The sequence below is a fragment of the Labrus mixtus genome, chromosome 10 (genome assembly GCF_963584025.1).
Source record: "Labrus mixtus chromosome 10, fLabMix1.1, whole genome shotgun sequence".
NCBI lineage: Eukaryota > Metazoa > Chordata > Actinopteri > Labriformes > Labridae > Labrus > Labrus mixtus.
The window spans coordinates 12,523,867-12,549,317 of NC_083621.1; the positions used below are offsets into that span (position 1 = coordinate 12,523,867).

Sequence of the window (25,451 nt, forward strand, 5' to 3'; positions counted from 1 at the left end):
GCGTGAAGATGACTTCGACCTGTGCTATAACTGAATCCTGTGAAGCATGCACAACAATGTATCAGTCCTTTTATCCCATATATACATGACTCTGGAATGGGCATGTGTGTATTATGTGTACGTTTACTGTCGATACTTTACTTTTATTTATTTATTTTTACTCATCGTTTGCACAAAAGACATGCATTGGTCCAACATATAAAATACAACCTTCACAAGGAAAGAGAGACGAAAGTAGGACTTGTGCTGGTGAGGTCAGAAACCAGAGGAGGGCTCACAATGGGACCTCATCAAATAATTACATTTAAATAATGACACAGAGACAATACGGAATAAATAAAGAGGGAAAATTTTGAAATAAATAAAGTGTAAATTTTGTTTTGATGTTTATACTTAACTATAGTAATAAAAATAAAGAGGAAATATTAAAATAGAATAATAACAATGAAGAAATAATGTAAACTAAAGGGGAACATGTTCCACTGTAGTAAATGATAACTTGCTTAAACCTGATTGTAGCATGACTGTGAAACATTGGGGTGTTTTCCTGAGGCCAACGACTTCTATACATGGGGATAAAGTTCCACAAAAGTTTTCTTTAACAATTAGCATTTTTATATATTTTTTAACAGGAGCACAGACAGCATGTCTTTAATTCAGTGTTTACCAGAAAGCTTTCCACTGGAGCAGCATAAGAACAAAAAGAACAAAATGATGAAGACTGGCGTGGGTATCAGTTTGAACATGTACATTTATGGAAAGGATTCAGAAACTAGTTAACAGAAACTGGAAGGATTGATTAAACCAAAACATGTGGCCACAGATAGGTTAGTCACAAGGCCAATTTTACAACACTGTGGGCTAACAATTAATTACTTATTAACATTACTAATAAAGTATTTCTACTAAGAAGTTATTACAACTCACCAAACTGTCCACAAGAGGGCAGCATTCACTCAAGAGAAACATTCAATGCTGTGTACCGTTTTGTATCACATGTCCATACTGGTTGCATTTTAAATATACTGCAAATAGAAAATCTAAACAACAGTAAGTAGTAATAATAATCAAGAAGTAATCCCACCATCTATCAGGAGATACAGGAGGAAATCACCTCTAAAAGTTTACAATCCCTTTCTCCACTGTTTAATGTGATACATTGGAAACAGACAACATCTGTCAATCTGTCCAAGATATTTTTAAATATGAGAAAACAGTGGTTACTTTTGCATATCAGCCTATAGAAAAAAAAAAGATCATATAAATAATATTTGATCCCTGAGTGCATTTCAAGAAACCTTTCATTGAACTTAATATTCAAATGGAGCCTAAAACTAAAGAGAAACCAAGTCACCATCAGTGACAGATCTGTCGTCATTAGGAGTTGTTTCTTTGTCATTGTGAAAATGTGTCGTAAGAATTACAGATTTTTGAACACCTGACTGCTTGTCACAGTTGTTACTCAAAACTGAGGGATATTTTTGGTTTCACAAGTGTTAAACTCATCTTTTCTCTCAGCCTCATGTTATCTTCTCCTGTCACTTTCTCTTCTCTATTTCAGACATTTCTTTTGTAAAACCATGAAGAGGAACATCATAAGAGGAAGCCTGAGACATCTCTGTAATAACTTCTCATCAAATGACTCTTAAGTTTGAGGAATCACATCCACATGATGTTGTGAACGCATCTGTGATTCAGAAAAGTACAATTCATCGTGTCTCAACAGGGTTGCTGTCATAAAGGGAATGATTCAGCTTGAGATTCAGTGTGTGACATCCAAGGTGCAACTTAACCCCCCTACAGATCCCAAATCAAGGTAATCCGGACTTTAAACAAGGCACGATTGACACGGGGTATAACACTTGGACATCCCAGGGGATAAAGAAAATGTGTGATTTATTCGAGGGAACATCCTTATTATCATTTGAACAAGTCTTATAATCTCCAGAGATGCCATTTCTTTAGATACCTCCAAATCAGGGACTTCATCAACAGAAACAACACTTTCCATGCCAATGCCATAAAATCACCAACAGAGTAATTACTGCTTCGGTGTCCAGCTAAAAAGTCCATGACTCGTTTTTATGATGTCTGATGGGTTTAATGTTTCAGCTGCTTCAGCTATAAGTATTGATGAAGATAAATGGGATGCGATGTGGAATCATAAAAGGAAGATATCAGTTTGTAATCATGCTAGCTTGTAGATTGTTACAATTTAAAATCTTGCACTGCTTGCAGATCTCTCCCAGTAAAAGACATAAAAGTAACCCCCAGATGTCACCTCTGTGTCTAAAATGTAACATTTCGGTAGGGACTTATACTCATGTGTCTGGTCCTGTCCAACAATTCAAGTGTACTGGGTAGATATTTTAGAAATGGAAAACATTCTGGGTGTGACTTTGTGTATGAATCCTGCGTCTCTACTCCTGGGTCATCAGTGTCAGGATACTATTGTCTGTACTCGCTCCAGCAGACTGTTTGATATCCTCACATATGCTGTTAGGAAGAATGTCTTTGGTTCATGGATAAGCGACAAACCGCCCTCAAAGGCAAACTGGCATAAGATTATCATGGAGTGTTTTGACCTGTTTGCTTCACACTACAAGAGGACGATTCATGCTAATATGGACCCCACACCTCCGCTTCTCAAACTCTACTGTGGCTTCCACACTTGCAGGCATTTTGCTTGACGAACTACGGACACTGCTCTCTTTTGGAAAAACAAAAAACGAGAAACTATGGATTGTGTTGTACCCATATATGTATGTTTAATTCATGATGGTTGTGCAAACCAATGATTTGCTGAGCCGTTTGTTATTGTTGTTTGTAAAAAACAATAAATTACAATTAATACATTTGAACATAAGAAAAAACAATAGACTTTTTCAAATTAACTAATTGATTAAATACAGCTGAAAATAGTCTTTTAAATTCATTGTTAACTACATGTTCCACTTAAATCTGGCCAGAGGTTTAACAGTATGGTTATAGTGGCTCTATCCGTTGAGTTGATATGTGTCTCTAGTTTTGACTTCAGATATTTAATGTGTAAGTCCATTCAATCCAGTAAACTGAGTAAATCTTGACCAATATTTCTGGACAAAATCTCAGTCCTTCTTAATTTGAGGTGTTTGGTACTTTTGCTGTAATCCCAGTCAAATGCTACTCATAAAATAAAGGACAAAAGCGTGCTTTTATTAGGGGCGCACCTGGTCAACAGCAAAGATTGTGAGAAGTTAAGATGATGGTACTGTAGGGCTTGTGTCTGAGTGTCTCTGGCCTTACACTAAATACAACTATGCCTTATAAAAACACATATGGGCTGGGGCACCAGTAGTCTAGTGGTCAGTGCTTGTGCCGCATGTACAGAGGCTATAGTCCTCCAAGCAGGCGGCCTGGGTTAGAATCTGACTTTTGCCTCCTTATCGCATTTCATTCACCTCTCTCTTCTGGATTTCTGACTCTATCATCTGTCCTATTACTAAATGAAGGCACAAAAAGCCCAAAAATAAACGTAGCAAAAAAAATACAAGGGCGCTGCTGTTTCTCAGCAGTAAGATTGTGCACCCCATAGAAATGTGACAATACTGACAATATATTTTCACTAGATGGGGCCATTGAGCTTGTTATGACTTGTCTGTTTCTCTCATGAATGTGAAGGGATAAATTCACCAGTTGTTCGGTCTAAGACTGTATCACGTCGATAAAAATCAACTTAATAGTGGGCTTTAATATTTAACACTCTGAAGTGAACATTTTTGGATCCAGAGAATGACTCACTTAGTAATTGGGTGAGGTCAGTAGTGTGAGTGTCTCACTTCTCAGACTAAAGAAAGATGGACAGCTCAGCAGACTTAAACTCATCGAGTGCACTGCAAAACACTGACAGGGTGACTGTGATTGTTTGCAGGATGTTTTGTGGGGTCGTGCTGGGTTTTCTGGCTCAGACCTGATTGTACTGTGCTGCAAAATATGATGGTGAAACTGAGAAGAATCACAATCCAAACATTTCCTCGGAGTTGAGATACAGCTGTGCATCACACGGATATCACAAAACAGCGATGTTGTTGTTCAAATCTCTGTTTCTCTTCTATTTTGTATTGACTGCTAAAAGACCCAACTGGTCCAGGAAGGCAATGAGTGTCATGAGTGATATTTCAGAGTGGTTATGATTGCTCACTTTTATACTATAAAATTTGATGATAAAGGAATGTTCACTCTTTCTTTGAGTGTACACAGAAGACAAAAGAGTAGCAAAAGTCCCTCGTCTTCTCCCGAGCTTTGCATGCTGTATTTGTAGCAGATCAGTGACAGGCAGTGGCGAAGCAGCCCAAGAATTCAGTTTGTTGCATAACTTCATTGATGTTATTGAAGTGGCCACAGTGTTGCTCTGCAGGAAGAGAGGTAAAACAAGACCATATTTTTAGAGAAACTGCCTGCATGGCCCACACACATGCACCCATCCAAAGTTTGTTCTCTGTAACATAAAACACATGGAAGCAGGATATTCAGAAAGTCATGTTCCAGCATGTTTATTAATTAACTGTGTAATGGACTTGTGAAGAATTGTCCTGGGATGTCGCAAGTATATGTCCTAAGTATATATGGAAAAAGTTAACATCTTTCTAAAAATTCTACTTTTAAGATTATCCAGTGGAAATGAAGGCATTGGACTCATTGAGCTCAAACATTTATAAGGAAGGTTACATTTTATAATCACTTCAAAGTTTTTATCGGCACAAGCATGCTATGATCTTTTTGTGATTGTTGTTGGAAGTTTGCATACTCAATGTGAAGCAGAGACAAAGAAAAAGATACAACACTGAACCTGTGCAGAACCAAGATTCAAGTCTTACCAAAAACAATGTCAGCGGCAAGGTCCATGTTCCCTATGGCATAACCTTCTTCTATGACACATTCCTGAGACCTCAACCTGTCTAATAGTGTCAGTTCACAGTCATTATATTTTTTAGTGTGTAAAATGTTCAGTATAATTTTGGCTTGGTAAATATGTTTTTAATAATCCACCTTCAGCTTACTGATGTTTTACTCTTCAAAACCTGCGCCCTTCCTTTGACTTTACACAAAGGCTAAACATTTTGTGACCATTCAAAAAGCATTGCCAACGTTTATGTTTTTACAGTTTGAACTGTAAAACTATCATAAAAAAATTCTTAGATATATTAGTGAACATTGACCCCCTGCTCCCCAGCGGCTCTTTGAGGCTGCAGATAGCGGTTACTTTACTTTGAACTAAACGCTAACATCAGCATGCTAACATTTTCAAAATGACAATGCTAACACGCACGTTACAATCATGTCCACCATCTTAGTTTTAGCATGTAAGCGTAAGAACATATTCAGCAATAGACAAGGACGAGCATTTGTTCCCAACCTGGGGCCTGGGTCCCCCTAAAAGGGACACCAAAGATCTCAGGGGGGCCCGGTGTCTGTCTGCTTCGAGGTTGTCATAATTAGACTGGCACATATTAAATTAAATCATGATAACACACTTACTGGATAGTTTATGTCTTTTGGTAAGGACTAGAACAATTCTGTTGAGATGTTAAAATAAAAAATGCTAAGCTTTCACTAGAATAGAGACATTCACCAGCGGAATAAATTCTAATGAAAGCAGTTCATGTTCAACTTGATCTTATTGATGCTGACAGAAATTTGTGATTTCAGTCTTGTGGGTTCACAGGGAGGTCAGCTTTTCTTAGATACAAGTAGGGGGGCTCCAAGGAAAAAAAGTTTGGGAACCACTGGACTACAGCAAAGGATGATGGGAATGTCCTTAGTTTTTCAGCTATTTCATAAAGATAACAATCGATCAAACTTGTCCTACTTAAAAAAAAATCTGGGCATAACCAAGTGTATATCAATCAATCTGTTTTTATTTACATAGTGCAATAAATAACATTACAATTACAATCCTTCCTGTTGGAAAAAGTTTATGTGTACCAAATGTAATGGAAAAGTTATCTCCATTAAAATTTGAGAAAAATAAGCTTCAAATGGTAACATCATGGCGTCGCTGCGGAAACATCCATAGCATCACGAAAGTCAGACAGACTTGTCCTTTAAGCGTAAGAGAGATCTGCACCACATTTCACCAGAATACCGCCGATATTTGTTGATACATTTCAGTCAGGACCTACCAGCATGCAGCTAGCATTGATTAAAGTTATTGTGGGTGCAAAGATTTTGCGGCTCGAGCAACTGCTACACAACAATCTATTGAATCCCGAAAAGTGGTAGAAAATCTGGGACTTCTTATTTTTTGGTGTATGATGTGTGATAGCTGAGGCCTCAATAAGGCACTGCTAAAGTTTGCTAAGCAGCGAAGATGAGAGGAGGCCAGCGAGCCAGCCACCACACATTTGAATACAGCTTGTGGCAACAAACAGGAAGTCCTGATGTCCCACATTGGGACACATCGAAGAGATTTTTCCGTTCCCCAAAAGAAGCCACAGAGCAGCAGAGTGGTTGACATGAAACCTGACTTGGAAAAAAAGAGGTTAACAAAATGTAATTGCATCTGAGCTGCAGAAAAACCCCACCATGTTCACAATAATTATGCCACAAAGGACAGCACTCCTGGTGTATGAGCCCCTGCACAGTGCACACCCTGGTGCTGCAAACGGAGAGATTCAAAGAACTTGGCATAATAAAAGCATCCCCTATTAACAACAGGAAATGACACGTTTAAGTGTTTCATATACTCCTCTTAGTCTGTTGAGCTTAACAAAGCTCAGAAAAGCAGTAAAACCTGAAATTATGGTCACAGATTAGGAAGTGAGTTAAAGTTTCAAAATTTCTGTGTCAAGTTTAGTCACATTTTCTTTTTATGTTGGCATCTAAATCTGAGCTAGTTACACAATAGGCGTACCGTAAGCCAACATCAGCAGTTCTGTGGAATCCTCTTCAGTCTGGTGAATATCGTCGAAGTAAATATTAAACATTGTAACTCACTGGGTTTGAACTTTTTGATGTAGTTTTGATACACTGATGATTTGAAGATGTATTGACAATTACAAAATAAAAAAAACACAAAGGACTAAAAATATTTTAAATGGAGCAAAACTAGCGTACATGTATCAAATAGCTAGTTGTTCAATTCAACACTTAAAACCATATTGAAACATATTCCTGCAAAAACCTACCTTATGCCTCTTCGGGGGTGCTAAAATGGATGGACGTTTTTTGTACATCCTTTCAAAATAAAAGCAGAAAACTAAATTACAGACTTAAGGTTGGAAGACAAGAATTTAATTTTGAAATTTAGTGTGAAAACAGGGAAAAATCGTGTCAATCCATCCAAGACCCCATCTCCACCGATATCAGCTGGCTAAAATACAGTTATAACATCAATGTATAACAAAATATCATTTTGTTTAATTTTGACAACATGTTTATTATACGGTTGGCCTAGCAGGTTACAAGGATGACGGAAATGATGATTGTAGCAGCATTTGTCCCAAATAATTGTCGTGGTTGGGGACATTTCATCTTGGCAAACATTCTTCAAACAGAATCTTAAATGTAACGCTTTATTGGCTGTTTCAATCATTCCCCACAGAAGAGAAAACAAGGCCGCAGACTTGACAATCGCAGATGTGTGTGAATGTGGGATGACTGTTCGTGTCACAAGTAGGATTCCCAGTTAAATTTGGTCTAATAGACAATTGATTAATGTCTTCAAATAGTCGGTAAAAAACTGTAAACTGTAAATAAACTGTGAACCAGTTTGAAATCCTTTCAAGTGTAGCCACAGACATTCAAACGTCTGTTCCACTAAAAAATGTGCACCAGGACCTTTAAGCTGTTCATCAGAGGTTTTTTGCCCTGCAAGTGACAATGGCTATAACAGCCTGGTCCACAGGTTTTGTTCATTTAGACAAAAAAAACCCCTTGACTATAGGATGGATTGCCATGCCATTTGGTATGCACATGTTACAGGTTTCAAAAGTAGGTACCTCAGTAACGAAGGATTTTGGTTCAATGCTGTTGAATTCCTGGAAAACACAGGTGAACGGTTCAGAGGAATGGAGACCTGAACCATGCATTTCACTCCCCAAATGTCATGTCATTTGTTACACAATCGCAAAAACACAAATATGCAAAACTTTCCATTGGGCATGAATGTCTCTTTTTACATGTCCATTGTTTAACTCACTGTCCCTGTTGTTTCAATAAAGTCCATCCGTATGGTTTCTCCTCTTACACCAGGTCTATGGTTACAACTCACTCTTAAATGACCATTATTTTGTGTCAAAGTGCATCTTTTCAGCATCAATATTGTGTTAATGGATACTATTACATAGTGCAATTAAATCAACCAAGAGTTACACTAAACACTAAGTACTAGTCCTTAAACCACTATTTCAATAATAATCAATAATTAATAATTAATAATAATTTATTCAATAATAAAAAAAACAAAATAACCGTTTGGTTTGATTCCACAAAACTCAAAAGTTATTTTCATTCATTACTTTCATTTTAACTAGGCTAAGTACATCAATACAAATCCGAATCAGAACTAGGCTACTTTATTCAATTAAATTCGGTAACTGTAACTCCATCTCATATGAACACTACGCGCAAAAACCAAAATGTAGCTTATGTCAAGCGTTCAGGACCACAGCTTTAAATGAAGTGCTTTACAATGTATACAATCATTTTAACAGTGTGTTCAAAGCCCATATAAATGTAAACACCTCATGTAGATCTTAAACTCGTAAGAAAACACTGAAGTCCGTCACCAAACCTCAACACATTACATACAGTTACCATTAATTTGTCTTCCCAAAGTTCCTCTGGGGACCGGGCGGAAACCCTCGCAGTAAGACACCTGGACGCAACACACCTTCGCTCATTAGTTCCTCTCTTCTCTTTCCTCATGAATTAAGGATCCATCTCACATAAAATGTATAATAAATCACTTTGGTTCTCTGTCTCAACATTCAAGTTTTTTCTTTTTGCAAAACAGCAAAAATAGTGGTTTAAGTAATAGTAATATTCATAAATAATAATACCAAAAATACATTTTTTAGATAAACAGACACACACACACACACACACACACACACACACACACACACACACACCTGCTCCCTCAATGAGAACATTTGCTTGGAAACAAATTGTTATGATCTTAAAGGTTTTCAGTGGACCCAAAAGCAAGACCGGAAAACAGGGTGGTGGGTAAATGGATATTTATTGAAGTGAGGCTGGTGAAGGCTGGTGAGGCTTGAATGAGAGGCTGGGTGGTGAGGCGCTGGAGCTCATTGGTTGGAGGCACTGGGGAAAAAAGAAGACAAGGGAATAATTAGTGACAGGTATCCAAAGCACAAAAAGTTTACTGATACTGAAAAGCCGCTCTACCACGGTGTAGGCGGAAATAATCTGGCAGTTTGGGAGAGTTGAACTAGGGTATAAATGCTGCAGCCGGTGATTACAGATGACGATCAGGTGAGTGATTGCAGAGAGCTCCAGCAGCCGATAAGCCACACCCAGCCTCTGAAAGAAAAAAAAACACAAGCGCCAAACAAGGAAAAATACACAGAACTGTCCAATCACCACACAAATACCTGAAAATCTATCATGAGAATGGTTATGCTGTAGGCTACTTGTGTTTTTGACCTTGATGTTGGACCGTCGCACAGCTACCACACGAATAACTAACCATGCTGCTGATCTGATTTAGTTTCTCCTATTCGTCCTTTGACCCACAGCTGTGCTGAAGGTCATTGTAGAAGTGTCTTTATTTAGTCGTGTGTTGTTTCTCAGTGTTTTACTCTGCTTGTTAAAATTGAAGTCTGGTATTCAAAGGGGACAGTATATCCGGACTCATTGTTGTACATTTAGGTGAGAGGCGTGGATGTGACCGGCCCTCCATTCACCTTGTTGGGCAGGGGTCTGGGAAAAACATTGTGAACTGGTTTATATGGGGGGGAGGGGAGGGGGGGGGGGACCTTTGTACCAAATCAGTGTATGATTGCATTTCAAGCTGCACAGATTCAGTTGGTTCCCGGATGTTTTTTCAAAAGTAATTTCCGAGGATCCCTGACTTAATCAACAGCCATTTAATAATGATAATTTTTTCTGCAGCTCAGACTGTGGAAGTGTGCAACGAGGGAGATGGGATTTTTTTTTTTAAACAAATGCCGTTGTGTAATCAAGGGTAAAAACAGACTGTACAGTGGGTGTGGTGCTTGAATCATATAGCATTTCTGATCAGAAGAATCAAAGGTCCTTCCTCTTTTTTTTCTGAGAAATTTAATTTTTTTTTTTTTTAAGGATAGATGGCAACACTTTACAATATTTACTCATTCTGTGACTCATATCCGCCTTTCTGTTCTTCTGTTAACAGATTTATGTTTCACACGTTAAACCTGTGATCCTCTTCTGATCACAGAACAATACCAAGCAGTTTTCCAGAAATGACATCATTCATTCAAATGCTTTTTTATTCATGGATTGATTTCCCACATTGTGACTACTGGCTTTTTGTCTCCATTTAAATAATCTCAAGGTCATGTGGTGGAAAAGTTCTCAAAATATTTTCTTAAATGTGATCTGAAAAATATCATAGGTACAAGAACTTTCAGGATAATTATATTATCATAGAATATTTGTATGTTTTTCTTTTTCTACGTACATGTAAAAACCTTTTGAAACTGATTGTCAATGTGAAGCCAGTTTAAGATCAGCGTTGCGTATTCCCAGGAGATAAAGCTCCGCTGGTTCCTCCCACTGTGACGACACACTTTTCCTATCAAAGCATAGGACGTTTTTTTCCTTTTACAACAAATTAACCTGATTTGGTTTACTTAGTCTATGAAACCTCTTTTGAACTAGCTTAACTTCATTGAAAGCCTTTACACAAGATAAGTACTGAAGGTTTATGCCTTGTGTTACACAGAGAAAAAGCAGGGTGCAATGCATTAATTTGAAGTTTAAAAAAAAAAAAAAATGCAGATAAAGTCAAGCAAAGAGGATCAAAAGTCTGTCTTTTTTAATTTTTATTTCATGATTCTGATTTCTCTTTCATCATAAGTTTCCTCTCCATCTCACTGATAGAAACAGTAACTCTTGGGCTGCAGTGCCACCTCTGAGGTCAAGGAAACAGGATTTAATTTGTGGAAAGTAACCACAAACGTCACCTCCAGTACAGTAGCCTATCCTTCTTTACAGTTCAAAAGGAAATGTGGCACTCTTTTCTCCACCACATTTGACAACTATAGTCACTGTATGCTACTTCTACTTCTTTGGCTTGAATAAAGGAGAGATTTAATAAACTCTGTCCCATGCTGCGCTCAGGCAAAGTGTTCCAAGGACAGAAGACAGACAGTCCTCATACCTGTGTGGAAAAACACTGTGTGTAGTTTTAGAAATACATATCTTTTTGTTACCGGGAGAAAAGACAGTCACATCACCCCCTCCCCTCTCCAACATCCTTCCCTTGTTTGTTTGTATCTCATATTCTGGAAATAGTCAGTGGTTGTTGATGTGTTTTTGGTTGTAATGTTGGCCGCTCACCTTAGAGTAAACACTAACACTAAATCCTCTGAGGACAAGTGGAGACAGTCCAACCTGCCCTCTGGTCCCCTCTGACACACCCAGTGTGCCGGTAAGCAGGGGTGGAGGTGGGGGGCACGGCGCCCTCAGAGGAAGCCCTGTGTTGCGTCCTCCTGTCGTGACTAGGATGATTAAGAGTTCCTTCCTCTACAGAAACAGACAGGCTGCCGACACTTCGTCCTGGACAGGACATGAGTCTCTCAAAGTCTGAGGAGCCGTAGAGGGGCAGAGCACTGACCACTCAGTCTGAACCAAACACCCCTTCCAACTGAGGTTTAATAATGCAAACAGGATTATGGAAAAAGGAAACAGGACATTTAGTTGGGTCCGAGGCCTTTGGCATAACTTTCTTGTGCCAGTTGTTCCAAACATGGGAGTCCTCTAAGATAAATGTAGGGGGTCTTGAGATGACTGGCGGGCGGCTGTGGCTCAGTTGGTAGAGTAGTCGCCTCTCAACCGGAAGGTCAAGGGTTTGACCCCCAGCTGAGCAACATGTCCGATGTGTCCTTGGGCAAGACACTTAACCCTGCATTGCTCCCTCTGCTTTGTGGCGGTGTATGAATGGATTAGTGTTGTACTTACTCTCCTATGTATGTCGCTTTGGATAAAAGCGTCTGCTAAGTGAATTGTAGAATTGTAGACTGAATGGGATCAATTTGCTCCTCATTGTGAATTACTGTAACATTTTAAAGACTTCATGCCACCCAAACATAAAAAATTCTACAACCATGCAATAAAAACATCAATCTTTGGTAGTTATGCTAACACAATATTTCAATGTAACTCTCCTTTAAGACTGATTTCAAGGCTCACCAGCAAAAATGACTGGGACAAGCATTAGTTCCCTAATCGGCTGAACTATGAGATTTACTTAACAGGCAACACATTCTTTCAAAGAAGTCAGCTGAGGGGGTTTTATAGTTGAGCTTTCTTTTGTTTGGGGTAGAGTAGTAGAAAGATCGGTTTTATTCTAAATGGGTGAAGCCATTAAAAAAAAGTTTCTCCAGTGTGGCTTTTATTTGAATTAAGGACACTTTAATTACATAGTTTTTGCTTTTACAACAGTTAGTTCTGACCAAGTATTCTGATTGGACTAGATGCCTTCAACGGGTGCTGATGTTGAGTACAACAGCACTGGGACTTGTCACTTTGTTTCACTCCAGCTCAGCCAGGTGTTCTGAATACAGTTACACATAACAACAGATTGTTTGTTTGGATTGATTAAGCTATGACTTCTGAATCACACACTGAATCATGACTGACTAATGCTGATATATAAAAGCAGTATCACACTCAAGGTTGTTCTGTAGGCCTATATTTGAATATCGGCACAATATGAATATCTTCAGCATTTGGCTTACAGCCGATGACTGAATCACAGACGTCCTGACATTAAATACAACAGAACTTTTTTATTGCTTAAACAAATCACAACAAATAAAAACTTGCTTTGAAATGTTTATATCCCTACAAGAGTCTCCAGCTGGCCTAACTTTATGAAGCTGTACAGTTGTAAAGAAAGACAAACTTTACACAATAAATACAAGTTTAACCTGATCATGTCACTTAAAAGAACGAAGAAGAAGAAGATATACTTCATCGATCCTGCAAGGGGAAATTCAGTTTATACACTATTATAGTGAGATGCTACACCACCTCAGCAGTACCCAGGAAGTGATCTGGCACCTCTCCAGCTACCAGACCAAAGTCCCTACAGAGTGAGCTACTGCCACCCCGATACTCAGGGAATCAACAAAGTTCAAAAACTGTAGAGTAATCCATGGAATCATTTTGGGAAACATTACCCTAAATCCCAAATGCGGACGTTATCATGGCGTTAGAGGAAAAGTCAGTTGGATCATCAGGCTTAAGGTTACACCTCCTGGAAGGAATGTTGAATAGATGTCTATTCAAGCATCATAAACGCCGCTTTGCAGTTTAATTTAAGACACAAATAAATTAAAGTGCATTCCTCTTATTTAAGAAAAAAAAGAGTCAAAACTGAGAGTAATGTATAAATATATAGATCTTTATTCATTTATGAACTTCATATGCTCAGTTTACAGTGTTGGGGAACATTACTTCATTCAATCTAATTTATCACACTACATAAACAAAACAGAAAAAGATCATAGGATGGTTTGAGCTGCTGCAGGTGGTTTTACTTTGTGGTTATGTATGAAGAAATGCAATACACTTTAAATACATTTATCTAAGGAATATTGTGATATCAGTAACCATGACATTTAAGAACATATACCTATTTTATAAAAACATGACTGATGATGTTAGGCTGGTAAGAAATAATACAACTAATACTGCAAATGTTAATTTTACTATTGTGTACTTTAGGTTAAAGTTAAATAAAAATTTTAAAATACATCAAAACATATTTGTCACATGTCACCCTCAACACTGTTTACAATAATATAACTTTAGAGTACAAAAACTATACTTGATATAAAGCATCAGTGCATCACTTCCTCTCACCATTTACAAGACAAAACATTTGGAAACACACTGGGGTTCATTCTGTCCACTTTAGACTGTAGTTTACTCACTAACAAATACTGTTTCCTTTTCTTCTTCAGATAAAGGGTTGGTCCACACTACTTTCAATACATCTAGAAAACAAATACAATGCTGAAAATGCTGTTAGAAAGAGGAGACGTTTCATTTGAACCAGAGCACAGTGACGCCATCTTACACATGGAGAGTTTTTTTCTTAGCCTGCCCTGCAAGCTTTACCAACCCATTGCAAGGGCGGATGATCAACATTAGGTGTTTCTGCAGGAACACAATCCCTCTGCTAAACTAGAAGGGAATACAGCAGCACCAACAGCACACACCTCTGGAGTGAAATATTGAGGACATTGCATGTTGATATCAGGAAGACTAAGCTAGTAGACCTATCTGTGAACTTAAAAAATATGAGCCAAAACAACATAATAACAAAAAAAACAATGAATTAGTAGCAGTGTTTACAGGCTAAATAAATACACAATTTCTTTAACTAGTGCTTTTTGAATAAACAGGTCCTATGAATGTCTAACCTCATGTTTCTAACTTTCTATTTTTTACACATACAAATAAACAAATCGGACTTCTTCTTACTTCAAACTAAACTAAACAGTCTTTGAGCTTCTTCATCAGGAGGAGGACTCATTTAGAGTGATCGAGCTGTTATGTTCACTCTGACCCTGTCTGGTCTTACACTCAGCTCCACCCTCTGTCCCAGTTAACCTCCATCAAACTATGACTTTCAATCACCTGGAGAGCTTTAAAACACATCCACTGCTATGTGACGGAGCACTCCAGGGTCAACCTGAGAGAATCAACCTTATAAATGTATTACAGGAGCACCAAGAACATGGGATTCTTTCATAATCAATAAACAATGTTTAAAACATCCTAATTCTCGTTTGAGTTGATCTTTAGCCTTACTGTAACGGTCAAACAAGCCACATTACAAGAATAGCTTCTCTAACTGCACCCCCCCACTAATTATCAAATTTTCACTTTTAAAATACATTTGAAACACATTAGGCCAGAGCAATCCTCCTTTTTTTTTCTGGATGTGATTCTTCATCACCAAAGGTTGGAGTTTATTCAGGTCTGTTGTTCAGTGGGAATCATTGTAGTCTTTTTTTCACAGTAGTTAAAAGAAATACCTGAGCCAGTTTTCACCTGTTTGATACATCACAGTGAATGTTGGAGGGACCAGCAGCATTAAGATCAGCCTATACCTGAAAACTGGAGGGGAATCAACAGACTGCAGGTTTCCTTTAAAAGGACACCAAACGCCCTGGAAGCTAGAAAATCCAGAAGTAACAGTTGATGGGCTTCTTTGAGAGACATCTTGTGTGTCCTCTCAAACTTCTCTACAGAATAGTCTAGAGACAAGAGTCAGAACAGGATGGAAACAAAGTGAAGGCCTGGAGGACACCAGTCAGGTGCTTTAGGGGGCGGAGCTTGCGGTTACACAGGCGGGGTGGAGTAGCGCACCACATAGTTGTAGTCAGGCGGTGGGCTGTGACACTCCAGGGCCGAGTCGTCCAGCACTGAGTCATCCAGACTGAAGTCCAGATTGGGGATGGTCGATGAGTACTTCTCCTTATCTGTGTCGCTCAGCACAGACTCTTTACTCTTACTCACTGCCTTCATCCTAAACACAAAGAGAAAGAGCTTAAATATAACAGAGACATATCTCCTACCACACAACTCCAGTCATGACAACAAAACAAATAATTCACTAACATTCTTTAAAAACTGTCCTCAAATTATGAAACAATCAGATTCATAATTACTATTTAATTAAGACTAATGCTTTTCTACCTTTACTCAAATCACTAAAGGGCTAATACGTAACCATTTTAAATTGAAAGTTCTGAAAGAAAATGAAAATTATCACCAGATTATGAGACCGTATATCTGAGTTTGAGCTTTAACTATAAATATGATTTTTAAAATTTAAAAACAGAAAACCAGGAGATACATTTTCAAGACGAGATGATCACAAACCATAAAAAGAAAAGGACCCAAATCTTCCCACAGGAACTTATCTCAAAATTAAATCCTATCCTCAGTATGCATTCACAAAATATTCAAACTTCTCTTAAATCATTATGATTGGAAAAATGTTTGTGTGAACAGTTTGTATAGAATAGTTGCAGTTATTAAGGGAACAACCAGCTGAGTACTTCAACTTATTATGCATCATATCATGACATTTTCTTTCCTCACAACTGAACCCTCAATAGGGAGCTGTTCTGATATTATTTGAAGTAAGAAATGCCTCTCGTGAAGCTGTGCAATCAGTCAAACCTTTCCTTATTCAAATATGATGCAATCAATCATGCCGGGCTTTTCTGCTTCATTTGGCCCTCAGAATATGAGTAATTGCCTCTTATTGTCTTTGGAGGTTGCTAAGGGTTTCCCAAGCTCCTCTCTTGAGGCCAAGGGGTCAACGCCCAGCGGGGGAAGTGACGCCGCTGTACTGGAATGTTGTCCTGGTGAATAACCACCTGGTAAACTCGGCATCAAAATAGTCAACAATAGTACAGTGTTGCCATGCCAATGCCAGGCACAAGGTTGGGCCACAGGAAACATGGAGGAGTCAGGGTAATATCCCTTTAATTCTGAGATGAAACGATGAACGTCATCATTGTTTTCAAGTTGTATTTAAAAAAAATAAAAAACAAGGTTGTATTAGTTTTATATGCTACATATGAAAAGTCATCAGGCTAACGATGTGCTCAATGCTGAGGGAGCAACAGGTGGACCTCAGTTAAACAAAAGGAGCACAGTACTATAGCTGCATGGGGAGGGACCTTTTCAACCCTCCTAAGTTCAGAGGTGGTGGTGGTGATTGAGCTGCTGCCCAGCAAGTGATTCGTGCCATCAAAATGTAGATCACTCTCAACATGCCAGGACTGATTCACGCTGAGGCTCTGATGACACAAGCAGTGCTTTTGGCCAGTATCGTATCCTCCATTTCAAGTTTTCAGCTCTGAATGACAACTGTAAGCAAGTGTCTATTAAACTGAGGCTTGATTTACCTTTTGTGCTTCACAAACCTTCCAAGTGTGCGAATTGTTGACACGTTACCTCAACTTGTATGTACTTTACACTCTTCCCTCCTCAAAGGAACAGAGATTTGGGAAATTTGAAGATAAGCTTTCGGAAAAAAAACAATTTATTTTCAGGGTATATTAATAGCTGCTATGTTGTGCAGGTAACAGTATAAAAACCACAAGGTTAAGAGTGTAATTACTCAGGTCAGAGGTTTAAACCTGTAAATTACTCCACTGAGCTGCAGCAAGCTTTAGGACACCTACAGAGACGCTCATAAGAAAAAAGATTTACTGAAATTCCACTTGATCCTCAAATAACCTCTGAAGTGAGAGAGTACATACTGTCTTGGTGTTTTTGTGTCTTTTTTGAGATTTTAACGTCCTGGCAGGATGCAGGATATTAAAGTCATCTAATGATCCACAGGATTTTTGGAGTAAAGACTTCAGGCCGAGGTCACTCCTTTGAGATTATGTGTGTTTCTTAGGTAGCATTGCTTTATACCAGACAGCCATGACTCATATGTTAAATCCATCTGGGAGGTACCTCATTCAGGACTCTCGTCGTGAAAACAAAGAGGTTTTAGTGTTTGCTCTTAAAACTGAAAAACCTCAAGTGAAGCGTCCACTCTGCTTTTGTGCTCAGTCCTTTACTTTGTCACCTTCAAGCTTTTCCCTGCCCACTTCGCCTTTGTCCCTCATGCATGGCTTCACCAGAAAAAGGGAAAACGAGCCACTGACGTCTTTTTAAGGCAAAAGAAACTTTGTGTGTGTGTGTGTGTGTGTGTGTGTGTGTGTGTGTGTGTGTGTGTGTGTGTGTGTGTGTGTGTGTGTGTGTGTGTATGTATGACAGTTATTGTGTCTACATTCCAGCACAGAGGGGAGGTTTCCAAGCTGATTTTTTTGGCTCTTCCAGTGTGATTGTGTGTGCTTGCTTGTCCCGTGCAGGTCGTGTTGATAGTTGTTTTAAGGTGTAGTGTACTTACGCCAAAGCCATAATGCTAAGAGGTCGGCTTGCCAGAGACTCCAGACGCTTTAGAGTCTTCATGTTGTCAGAGGAGAGGCCCATCCCACTGTCTGAGTGACCGCCCTGATGATGATGTCGAGACAGCAAGTGAATCATTAAAACCCTGAATGCCATCTTTGCCTCTTTGCTATTTGAGTTGATTTTTTTTTTTTTTAAAGTGTGGAATTCTATGTTTGAAACCAGCCTTACAAGGTGCTTAACATGTTAACAGCATGAAATATATACTGTACATAAAAAAGAATGTCATGGAATAGTCTGCATGATGAAAATAAGTGAAACATGACAAACATCATAAAATCATTAGTTCAAAATGTCTTTAAAACTGAATAACTCACCTCGTGGCTCTCATTTGTCCCATGCTCCATGGTTACCTCATCAAAGGTTTTCACACTAGCAGGACGGATCTTAATGTTCCTGGTGAGAAAATATTTCTTGTGTAAGTCTCATGAAAACCCTAAAATGTTTTTTTTTTCTGCTCACAGAATCCATTTGATAACACTAAAGCCCAGAGCAAAGTTCAGCACAAAAGAAAGCAGGAACATAATCACCCAAATCAACAATGTGCGGCATCTCTGACATTTTCCTTTGAAACCACACCTTGTTTACTTTCCATTTCACAGTCTGAAACGAGCGCTTCATTTAGCCTAAGGAGTAACTGTCATTACTTCTTTCGACACCTTCTCAATAAACACTCTGGTGGACCTGTGAAAACCCAAGAGCTCTTTAAATATTGTGTTAAGTGGACATAAACCTCGAAGCTGGCTCTTTGGTTTTGGGTGGAATTCCTCATAGGAGCCACAATACTGAAAGCTCTGTGGACATCAAGTTGATGTGTGTATATTTCTTATCATTTGGAAATCAGAACTCTCATTGTCCTCAGGTCAGACATAAATGTTCTCCTGGTTGAGTTTAGTCTGAGTGCTACAGGAACACCAATTGTTTTGGATATTATTCAGAGCAAATGTTTTTAGGAATTTCCTTTTCAAAACAGACCATCAATAGTCTGAGGACAGGTTTGCATGTTTTTAAGATAAGGTGATTTATTTCTTAGAGGAGTTTCACAGGTATGAGCCGAAAAGGATTCAAGACACTAGAGCTGGGTGTCGTTCTTTTGTTACAACAATCCTCTGTTCATTAATATCATAACAGACTGGTAGGCACTTATTTCACAGTTCAAATAGCAAAAGAAAAAATCAGTCCAGCAACTGTGGCAATATCAGTAATATCAGTAATGCAGTAAACTGCATGTGGTTCATTTTAACCTACCAAGCAGATCAGAAAGGCAAGGCAAGGCAAGTTTATTTATATAGCACATTTCAATAACAAGGTAATTCAAAGTGCTTCACACAAGACATCAAAAGCATCATGACAGAGGAAAGAAAAGAAAAATTAAAATAGAAAATTTTAAAATCACTGAAATTATTAAATCTGGAAATATGTTCAAATAAAAATAATTCAAATGAAATTAATTGAAATAAATCAAGTAAAAATATAAAAAGAGGTAAAAGTTACAGTGCAGAGTTAAAATTTAAAATCTTATTAAACTTGTTTAATGAAAGGCAGCTGTAAACAGGTGTGTCTTCAACCTCGATTTAAAAGAGCTGAGAGTTTCAGCAGACCTGCAGTTTTCTGGGAGTTTGTTCCAGATATAAGGAGCATAGAAACTGAACGCTGCTTCTCCGGTGTTTGATTTTGACTCTGGGGACAGAGAGCAGACCTGTCCCGGACGACCTGAGCAGTCTGGATGGTTCGTAATTAATCAGGAGGTCACTAATGTATTTTGGCCCTAAACCATTAAGTGCTTTATAAACCAGCAGCAGGATTTTAAAGTATATTCTCTGACAGACTGGGAGCCAGTGTAAAGACCTCAGAACTGGACTGATGTGATCCATTTTCTTGGTTTTGGCTGAGGACTCTAGCAGCAGCATTCTGGATCAGCTGCAGTTGTCTGACTGATTTTTTAGGCAGACCTGGAAAGACACTGTTACAGTAATCAAAACGACTGAAGATAAAAGCATGGACAAGTTTTTCCAGGTCCTGCTGGGATATAAGTCCTCTAATTCTTGATATGTTCTTCAGGTAATAGTAGGCTCATTTTGTAATTGTCTTAATGTGGCTTTTAAAATTGAGGTCTGAGTCCCTCACTGTGCCCAGATTTCTTGCCTGGTCTGTGGTTTTAAGTCTTACTGACTGAAGCTGATTGCTCACTCTTAGTCGCTCCTCCTTTGCTCCAAAAACAACAACCTCAGTTTTGTCTTTGTTTAGCTGGAGAAAATTTTTGCACATCAACTCATTGATTTGCTCCATGCATTTACCCAGTGCTTTTATGGGACCATGGTTGCCTGGCGACATTGTAATATATATTTGTGTGTCGTCTGCGTAGTTATGATAACTTATTTGATTGTTTTTTCATAATCTGAGCTAGTGGGAGCATGTAGAGGTTAAACAGAAGGGGCCCCAGGATGGAACCTTGGGGAACTCCACAAGTCATTTTTGTTTGCTCAGATTTGAAGTTACCTATAGACACAAAGAAGTCCCTGTCCTTTAAGTAGGATTTAAACCAGTTTAGTACTGTGCCAGAAACTCCCACCAAGTTTCCCAGTCGGTCGAGTAATATATTGTGGTCAACTGTGTCGAACGCAGCACTGAGATCAAGTAAAACTAAGACTGAGGTTCTGCCACTGTCTGTGTTTAAACGGATGTCATTAAACTCTTTAACCAGGGCTGTCTCAGTGCTGTGATTTTGTCTAAAACCTGACTGGAAGACATTGAAACAGTCGCTCAATGTCAAGAAGTTATTTAACTGTTGAAAAACAGCTTTTTCGATTCTTTTACTTTAAAAAGGAAGATTTGATATAGGCCTGTAATTGTTCATTACTGACTTGTCTTGATTGTTCTTTTTTAATAGTGGCTTGAGGACTGCTGTTTTCAGGGCCTGTGGGAAGACACCTGAGAGAAGAGACAGGTTTACAATTTGTAACGGATCTGGAGCCATGACTTGGGAAACTTTTTTGAAAAAACCTGTTTGCAGAATATCAAGACAGCAGGAGGAGGAATTTAATTGTTGTATAATGTCCTCCAGGTTTTTAAGGTTGATTTGATTAAAATGTGTCATTGCGCTTAAGTTGGTTTTAAATGGACACAGCACATATCCTGATCCTGATGATGAGTTACTGACAGTTTGTCTAATTTTCTGGATTTTTTCAGTAAAGAAGGTGGAAAATGTATTACAGGCCCTGGTAGAATGAAAAGAAAGAACAACACTAAAGCTGTGTTCTTATTGTATTTAAGAGAAACATTCGTTGGGTGGCAAAATAAGAAATGAGCATGTTAGAAATTAATGTCAGGTAAGTTTTTGTATCAATCCAATAAACAATAAGCATAATTCTCACCAGTTGTTCCCAGAGTCGCGGTGTGAAGCGGGTCGTGTTGACGTCTCCTCTGATTGCCCTGTGCTGGATGGATCTCCCACCTTAGACAGTAGAGCTGTGTTTATGGGAATGTAGTGCTTCCCCTCCTAAAAAAACAAACAGAAGATGTAAGAGTACAGATGTATATACTTCCATGATGCTCAATACACAGAAAAACTTAAGTAGGTCACCGCTGTGTGCATGGTACGCTACACAAACGTAGAGTTATACAGGTTGTGGCGAGCAGCCAAAGAAACTAAGGTCATGCCTAATAAATCCAACACAATGTTCATGAAGTTGATGGAGGAGGCAGAGACCATGACCAGCCTTCCTGCATTGTAACAATAGCGTTATTTATAAGAACCAACCCCTCCTTTCTGTCCAGACTGAACTGTTTCTCATGAAGATAGATTTCACAGACTCATTTGCATAGGAACATACCGTAGTTTTTCATTTGATGTGATGTGCACCCTTATCTATAGCTCTGAGTACGTCACTGGATGTAGACAGTGTACAGTCCAATATGCTATTAGCAAAGGAAACATGAATCATTTTGTCTGTGAGCTTATCTGTCTGTTGTAAAGGAAAACATGGTCAAGAAGCCTATCCTCATCAGTTACTTGAAGTGGAAACATGACTATGGGCTTCTTGTAGATCTTGATGATTGAAAATGATCTCTCGTTGCTCCAGCCAGTTTCCTGTCATCAGTGATTGTTGAGACTAAGTGCTTAACTTTCTTAAATTCACAGCTTTTTCAAAATAATTTTGTTATCCTTTCACTAAGCTGAAGTGATGTTCTAAGCTGAAGTAGCATATTAAGTCAAACTGGATATGATACTATAAATATTCTGTGGTGACAGCTAAAGTATATTGTATGTTGATTAGGAATAGAGGTCTTTAAGAGTCCACCTAATCAGGAACAGACAAATGAAAAACAAAACTAAATCTTTCTTTTCCTACATTTCAGATTCTCTGTTTCCACTCGACATGTTCTCCTTCCGTGGTAATTACGGCAAAGGATGTGATTAGAGCACGCTGCTGCTTCAGTTAAATGGTTAATGGCTGGCTGTTGCACTGTTATGTGTTATAATGTAAAAAGTAACATTATACTGTGACTTGTGCTGTGAGAAAAATGCTGCAGTGAAAAGGGCCAGTTGGACTCTATGTCAGGTGAATGAATACATTTGGATGGTAATCAAAAACAGATTTCTCATCTTGTGCATGTTTGTTGTCCTGGTTTGACCAAAGAGCAGCCTAACAATCTACAGACTCACAACAGTTTGAGACATTTCACAGTGTTCATACCAGACATTGTTATGCCACATCACACTAACAAATACACTGTTTTTCCATGGGCTTTGAAGTGTGGTTCCTCTTACAAGACTGATGGTGCCTTTTCAAAGAGACCCAAGTGTTTGTGTTGAATGTTATTTCCTCTCACAGTTACTCTAAGCACACCCTTGGGTCAGACGCCACTCTGGATCTTCTATAGGCTGCAGGACTCAGACGAGCAACGCTTCTTCCAGAATATATGCAGTATTTTTGATTCTTTCTGTAGATTAAATGACTAATATTCAGCTAAGTCACATATAGTAAATATTTAAGGAAATATGTGGGTTATTCAACTCGGAACAGGAATTAAGACTTGGTCAGATCGAAAGAAAAGAGTGCATCATTTTTAGTTTGAGGTACAGTAGAGCTGAAATACTGTTCATAATAAAAACGTTTATTTATTAACCGTTAAAACAAAACAGTTACAAACTTTGAAATTCAACTTTGATTTTTTTTGCTGTGCTCAAACAATACACCCTCTCTTGTCATCATACCTGTTGCACACTGGCCTGAAGCAAGTCTCCCAGCATTTCTACCAGCTCAGTGAAGGTTGGTCGCTCCTGTGGCTCCCCCTGCCAGCAGTCCAACATGGTCTGATATCTAAAAGAAAACACACACCCATGACCAAATGCAAGACAGACACATGGACTGCATGGACAATTATAATACTAAACACCAAGAACAGCTTACTGTATTTATCTGTTCTGTAATTGAGCCACCACATCTGCTTCACCTCTTAAATCGACTGTCACCTAAAACATCCACGCACACCCTGTTCTCTATTTTCAGGTGATCCTGACTGAACCTCTGGGGCTGTATCTGGTTCTCTTCTGGTCCTGGTCCTTGGTGGGAAGACCAGGGAGAGCTCACATCCTAGCTGAGGTCTCTGACAAGCTGTCAGGGTTTTTGCCCATGTGGGAAAACTCAGAGCCTCTATGTGAGTTTCCATAACGCAATCTGTCTCATTTTGAGGGGGAATTTAGAAACAGAGCACCACTGCTGTTGTTTAAATTACAAATACAGCATGTCGTTGATTGGGACCGGTTGGTGATGGATCCCTGTCTTGTTTTTGTTTCAGAAACCACTTTCACAAAATAGAAACTTAGGTTTTATGTAAGTAGAACCATTATGAATCCACTTTTGGCATCATATTCAGTCAATCTGAAGTTTGAGTTAAAAAAACAATGGTGTGTTGCTGCTGCATTTAACCCCCTCTCCATCTCTCTTCTCTGCTGTGATACTTGTCCAGGTGGTAGCATTCCTAATGTGGAGACAGGATGTGGAGATCAAGATCACTTCCTTTATTCATGGCATTGATGAGGTGGGGGTGGGGGGTTATAACACATTGTATGACTGTACAATTTAAACCACATTTCCTGCCTGCAATAAACAGCCTTCCCCGCATGTTCCATGTCTTGGGGGAGTGTGGTGTTTTTGAGTGAGGAGAATATTGTAGATCTGAGCTACTTTGTCTGGTTGGGCATGGATGGTAGGATGGGAAATGAGCATCCTTTTTATTGCCCTCCCACTCCCTGGGCAGCATCCACGAAATTCCTCTGCAATGCAAGAGGCCGGGGGATCTTATTAACAGGCTGAAGAGAACATTCCTGATGAATCACTGTTGCAGTGGCACAAATTATTTGCTTGACACTGCCTGCAACCTCCTGTGCTTCTTTTAGATCATAGATTACGAGTGGGATGAGGGGTCAAGGTGTCAGAACTTGGGTTTACAGACACTTGATCGAATACAGACCTCTGCAGGGGATCAGTGGAATTCACCCCACTGACTGGATTTCTATGCATCCCTTTTTTTAACTGGTATCAGTAGGTTTCACCTGCGGCAGGCCTCACAGCCATTAGCATGCAAAATATATAATCTGCACTTCTACTTTTGTCAGTGTACTAGCTGTACGAGATGTGAAGTAGGAGAGATTCTTGGCACCAGCAGGTCTGCATCTACAGATCTACTGCTCTGACTGAATACTACAGTCTGGTTTGGATTTTCTGAATCATTTCCAATCACTGTCTCCTTTGCAAAGATGATAAATTCATTCAGTTAGTTTTACTTGGCACAAGCTGCTTTAAAACACAGGACCTTTAGATACCACATCATTATTAAGCAGGAGTGCAGCATTACATTTTCAAAACACATTACATTTGTGGACTATATGAGTCCCTTTAAATTAAAACCAGACACAACGTGAGCACATATGTTGGAGAAAGACTCAGGGCTCAGACTGTGAGGGCTGGTTCTGGGTTGGCTGCACATTTGACAGAAGTATTCTTATTAAAAAAAAAAGTTTGTCTAGCTGCATCACTGATTGACAGCACTGATACCAAAGAGGAGGACCCTCTGGTCTCCCACAGATATTTATGTCCAGCACCATCTACCAACCACTGTTCAAAAAAACCTGCAGTCTCTGGCTCTCCTCACTGGGGGAACGTGGGCTCCAGACATCCAGTTACATCTGCGCTCCTGTCAGTCAGAAAATTCTTTAAAGCCCCAAGCTCGCCGCGGCAGAACTT

The 25,451-nt window shown here is 39.0% G+C and overlaps 1 protein-coding gene and 2 long non-coding RNA genes across 3 annotated transcripts in view; 1 reads left to right on the forward strand and 2 right to left on the reverse strand.

The window, feature by feature from the left end:
• Positions 1 to 1,570: 1,570 nt before the first annotated feature.
• LOC132982091 (uncharacterized) lies at positions 1,571 to 22,799 on the forward strand. The gene is made up of 2 exons (XR_009674664.1): positions 1,571 to 1,816; positions 22,561 to 22,799. It is a non-coding gene; the product is annotated as an uncharacterized LOC132982091 (long non-coding RNA).
• Positions 9,205 to 9,589, reverse strand: LOC132981522 (uncharacterized). Its single transcript, XR_009674586.1, has 2 exons — positions 9,391 to 9,589; positions 9,205 to 9,306 (listed from the first exon to the last, which is right to left on the reverse strand). It is a non-coding gene; the product is annotated as an uncharacterized LOC132981522 (long non-coding RNA).
• The window catches only part of kdrl (kinase insert domain receptor like), a 42,481-nt gene continuing 30,624 nt past the window's right edge, over positions 13,595 to 25,451 (reverse strand). The window contains exons 26-30 of the mRNA XM_061048348.1: positions 23,420 to 23,525; positions 21,576 to 21,700; positions 18,519 to 18,597; positions 18,143 to 18,246; positions 13,595 to 15,751 (exon numbers count right to left, since the gene is read on the reverse strand). Of these exons, the coding sequence (XP_060904331.1) occupies positions 15,565 to 15,751; positions 18,143 to 18,246; positions 18,519 to 18,597; positions 21,576 to 21,700; positions 23,420 to 23,525 (601 nt within the window). The 3' untranslated portion in view covers positions 13,595 to 15,564. The remainder of the gene's footprint in view (positions 15,752 to 18,142; positions 18,247 to 18,518; positions 18,598 to 21,575; positions 21,701 to 23,419; positions 23,526 to 25,451) is intronic.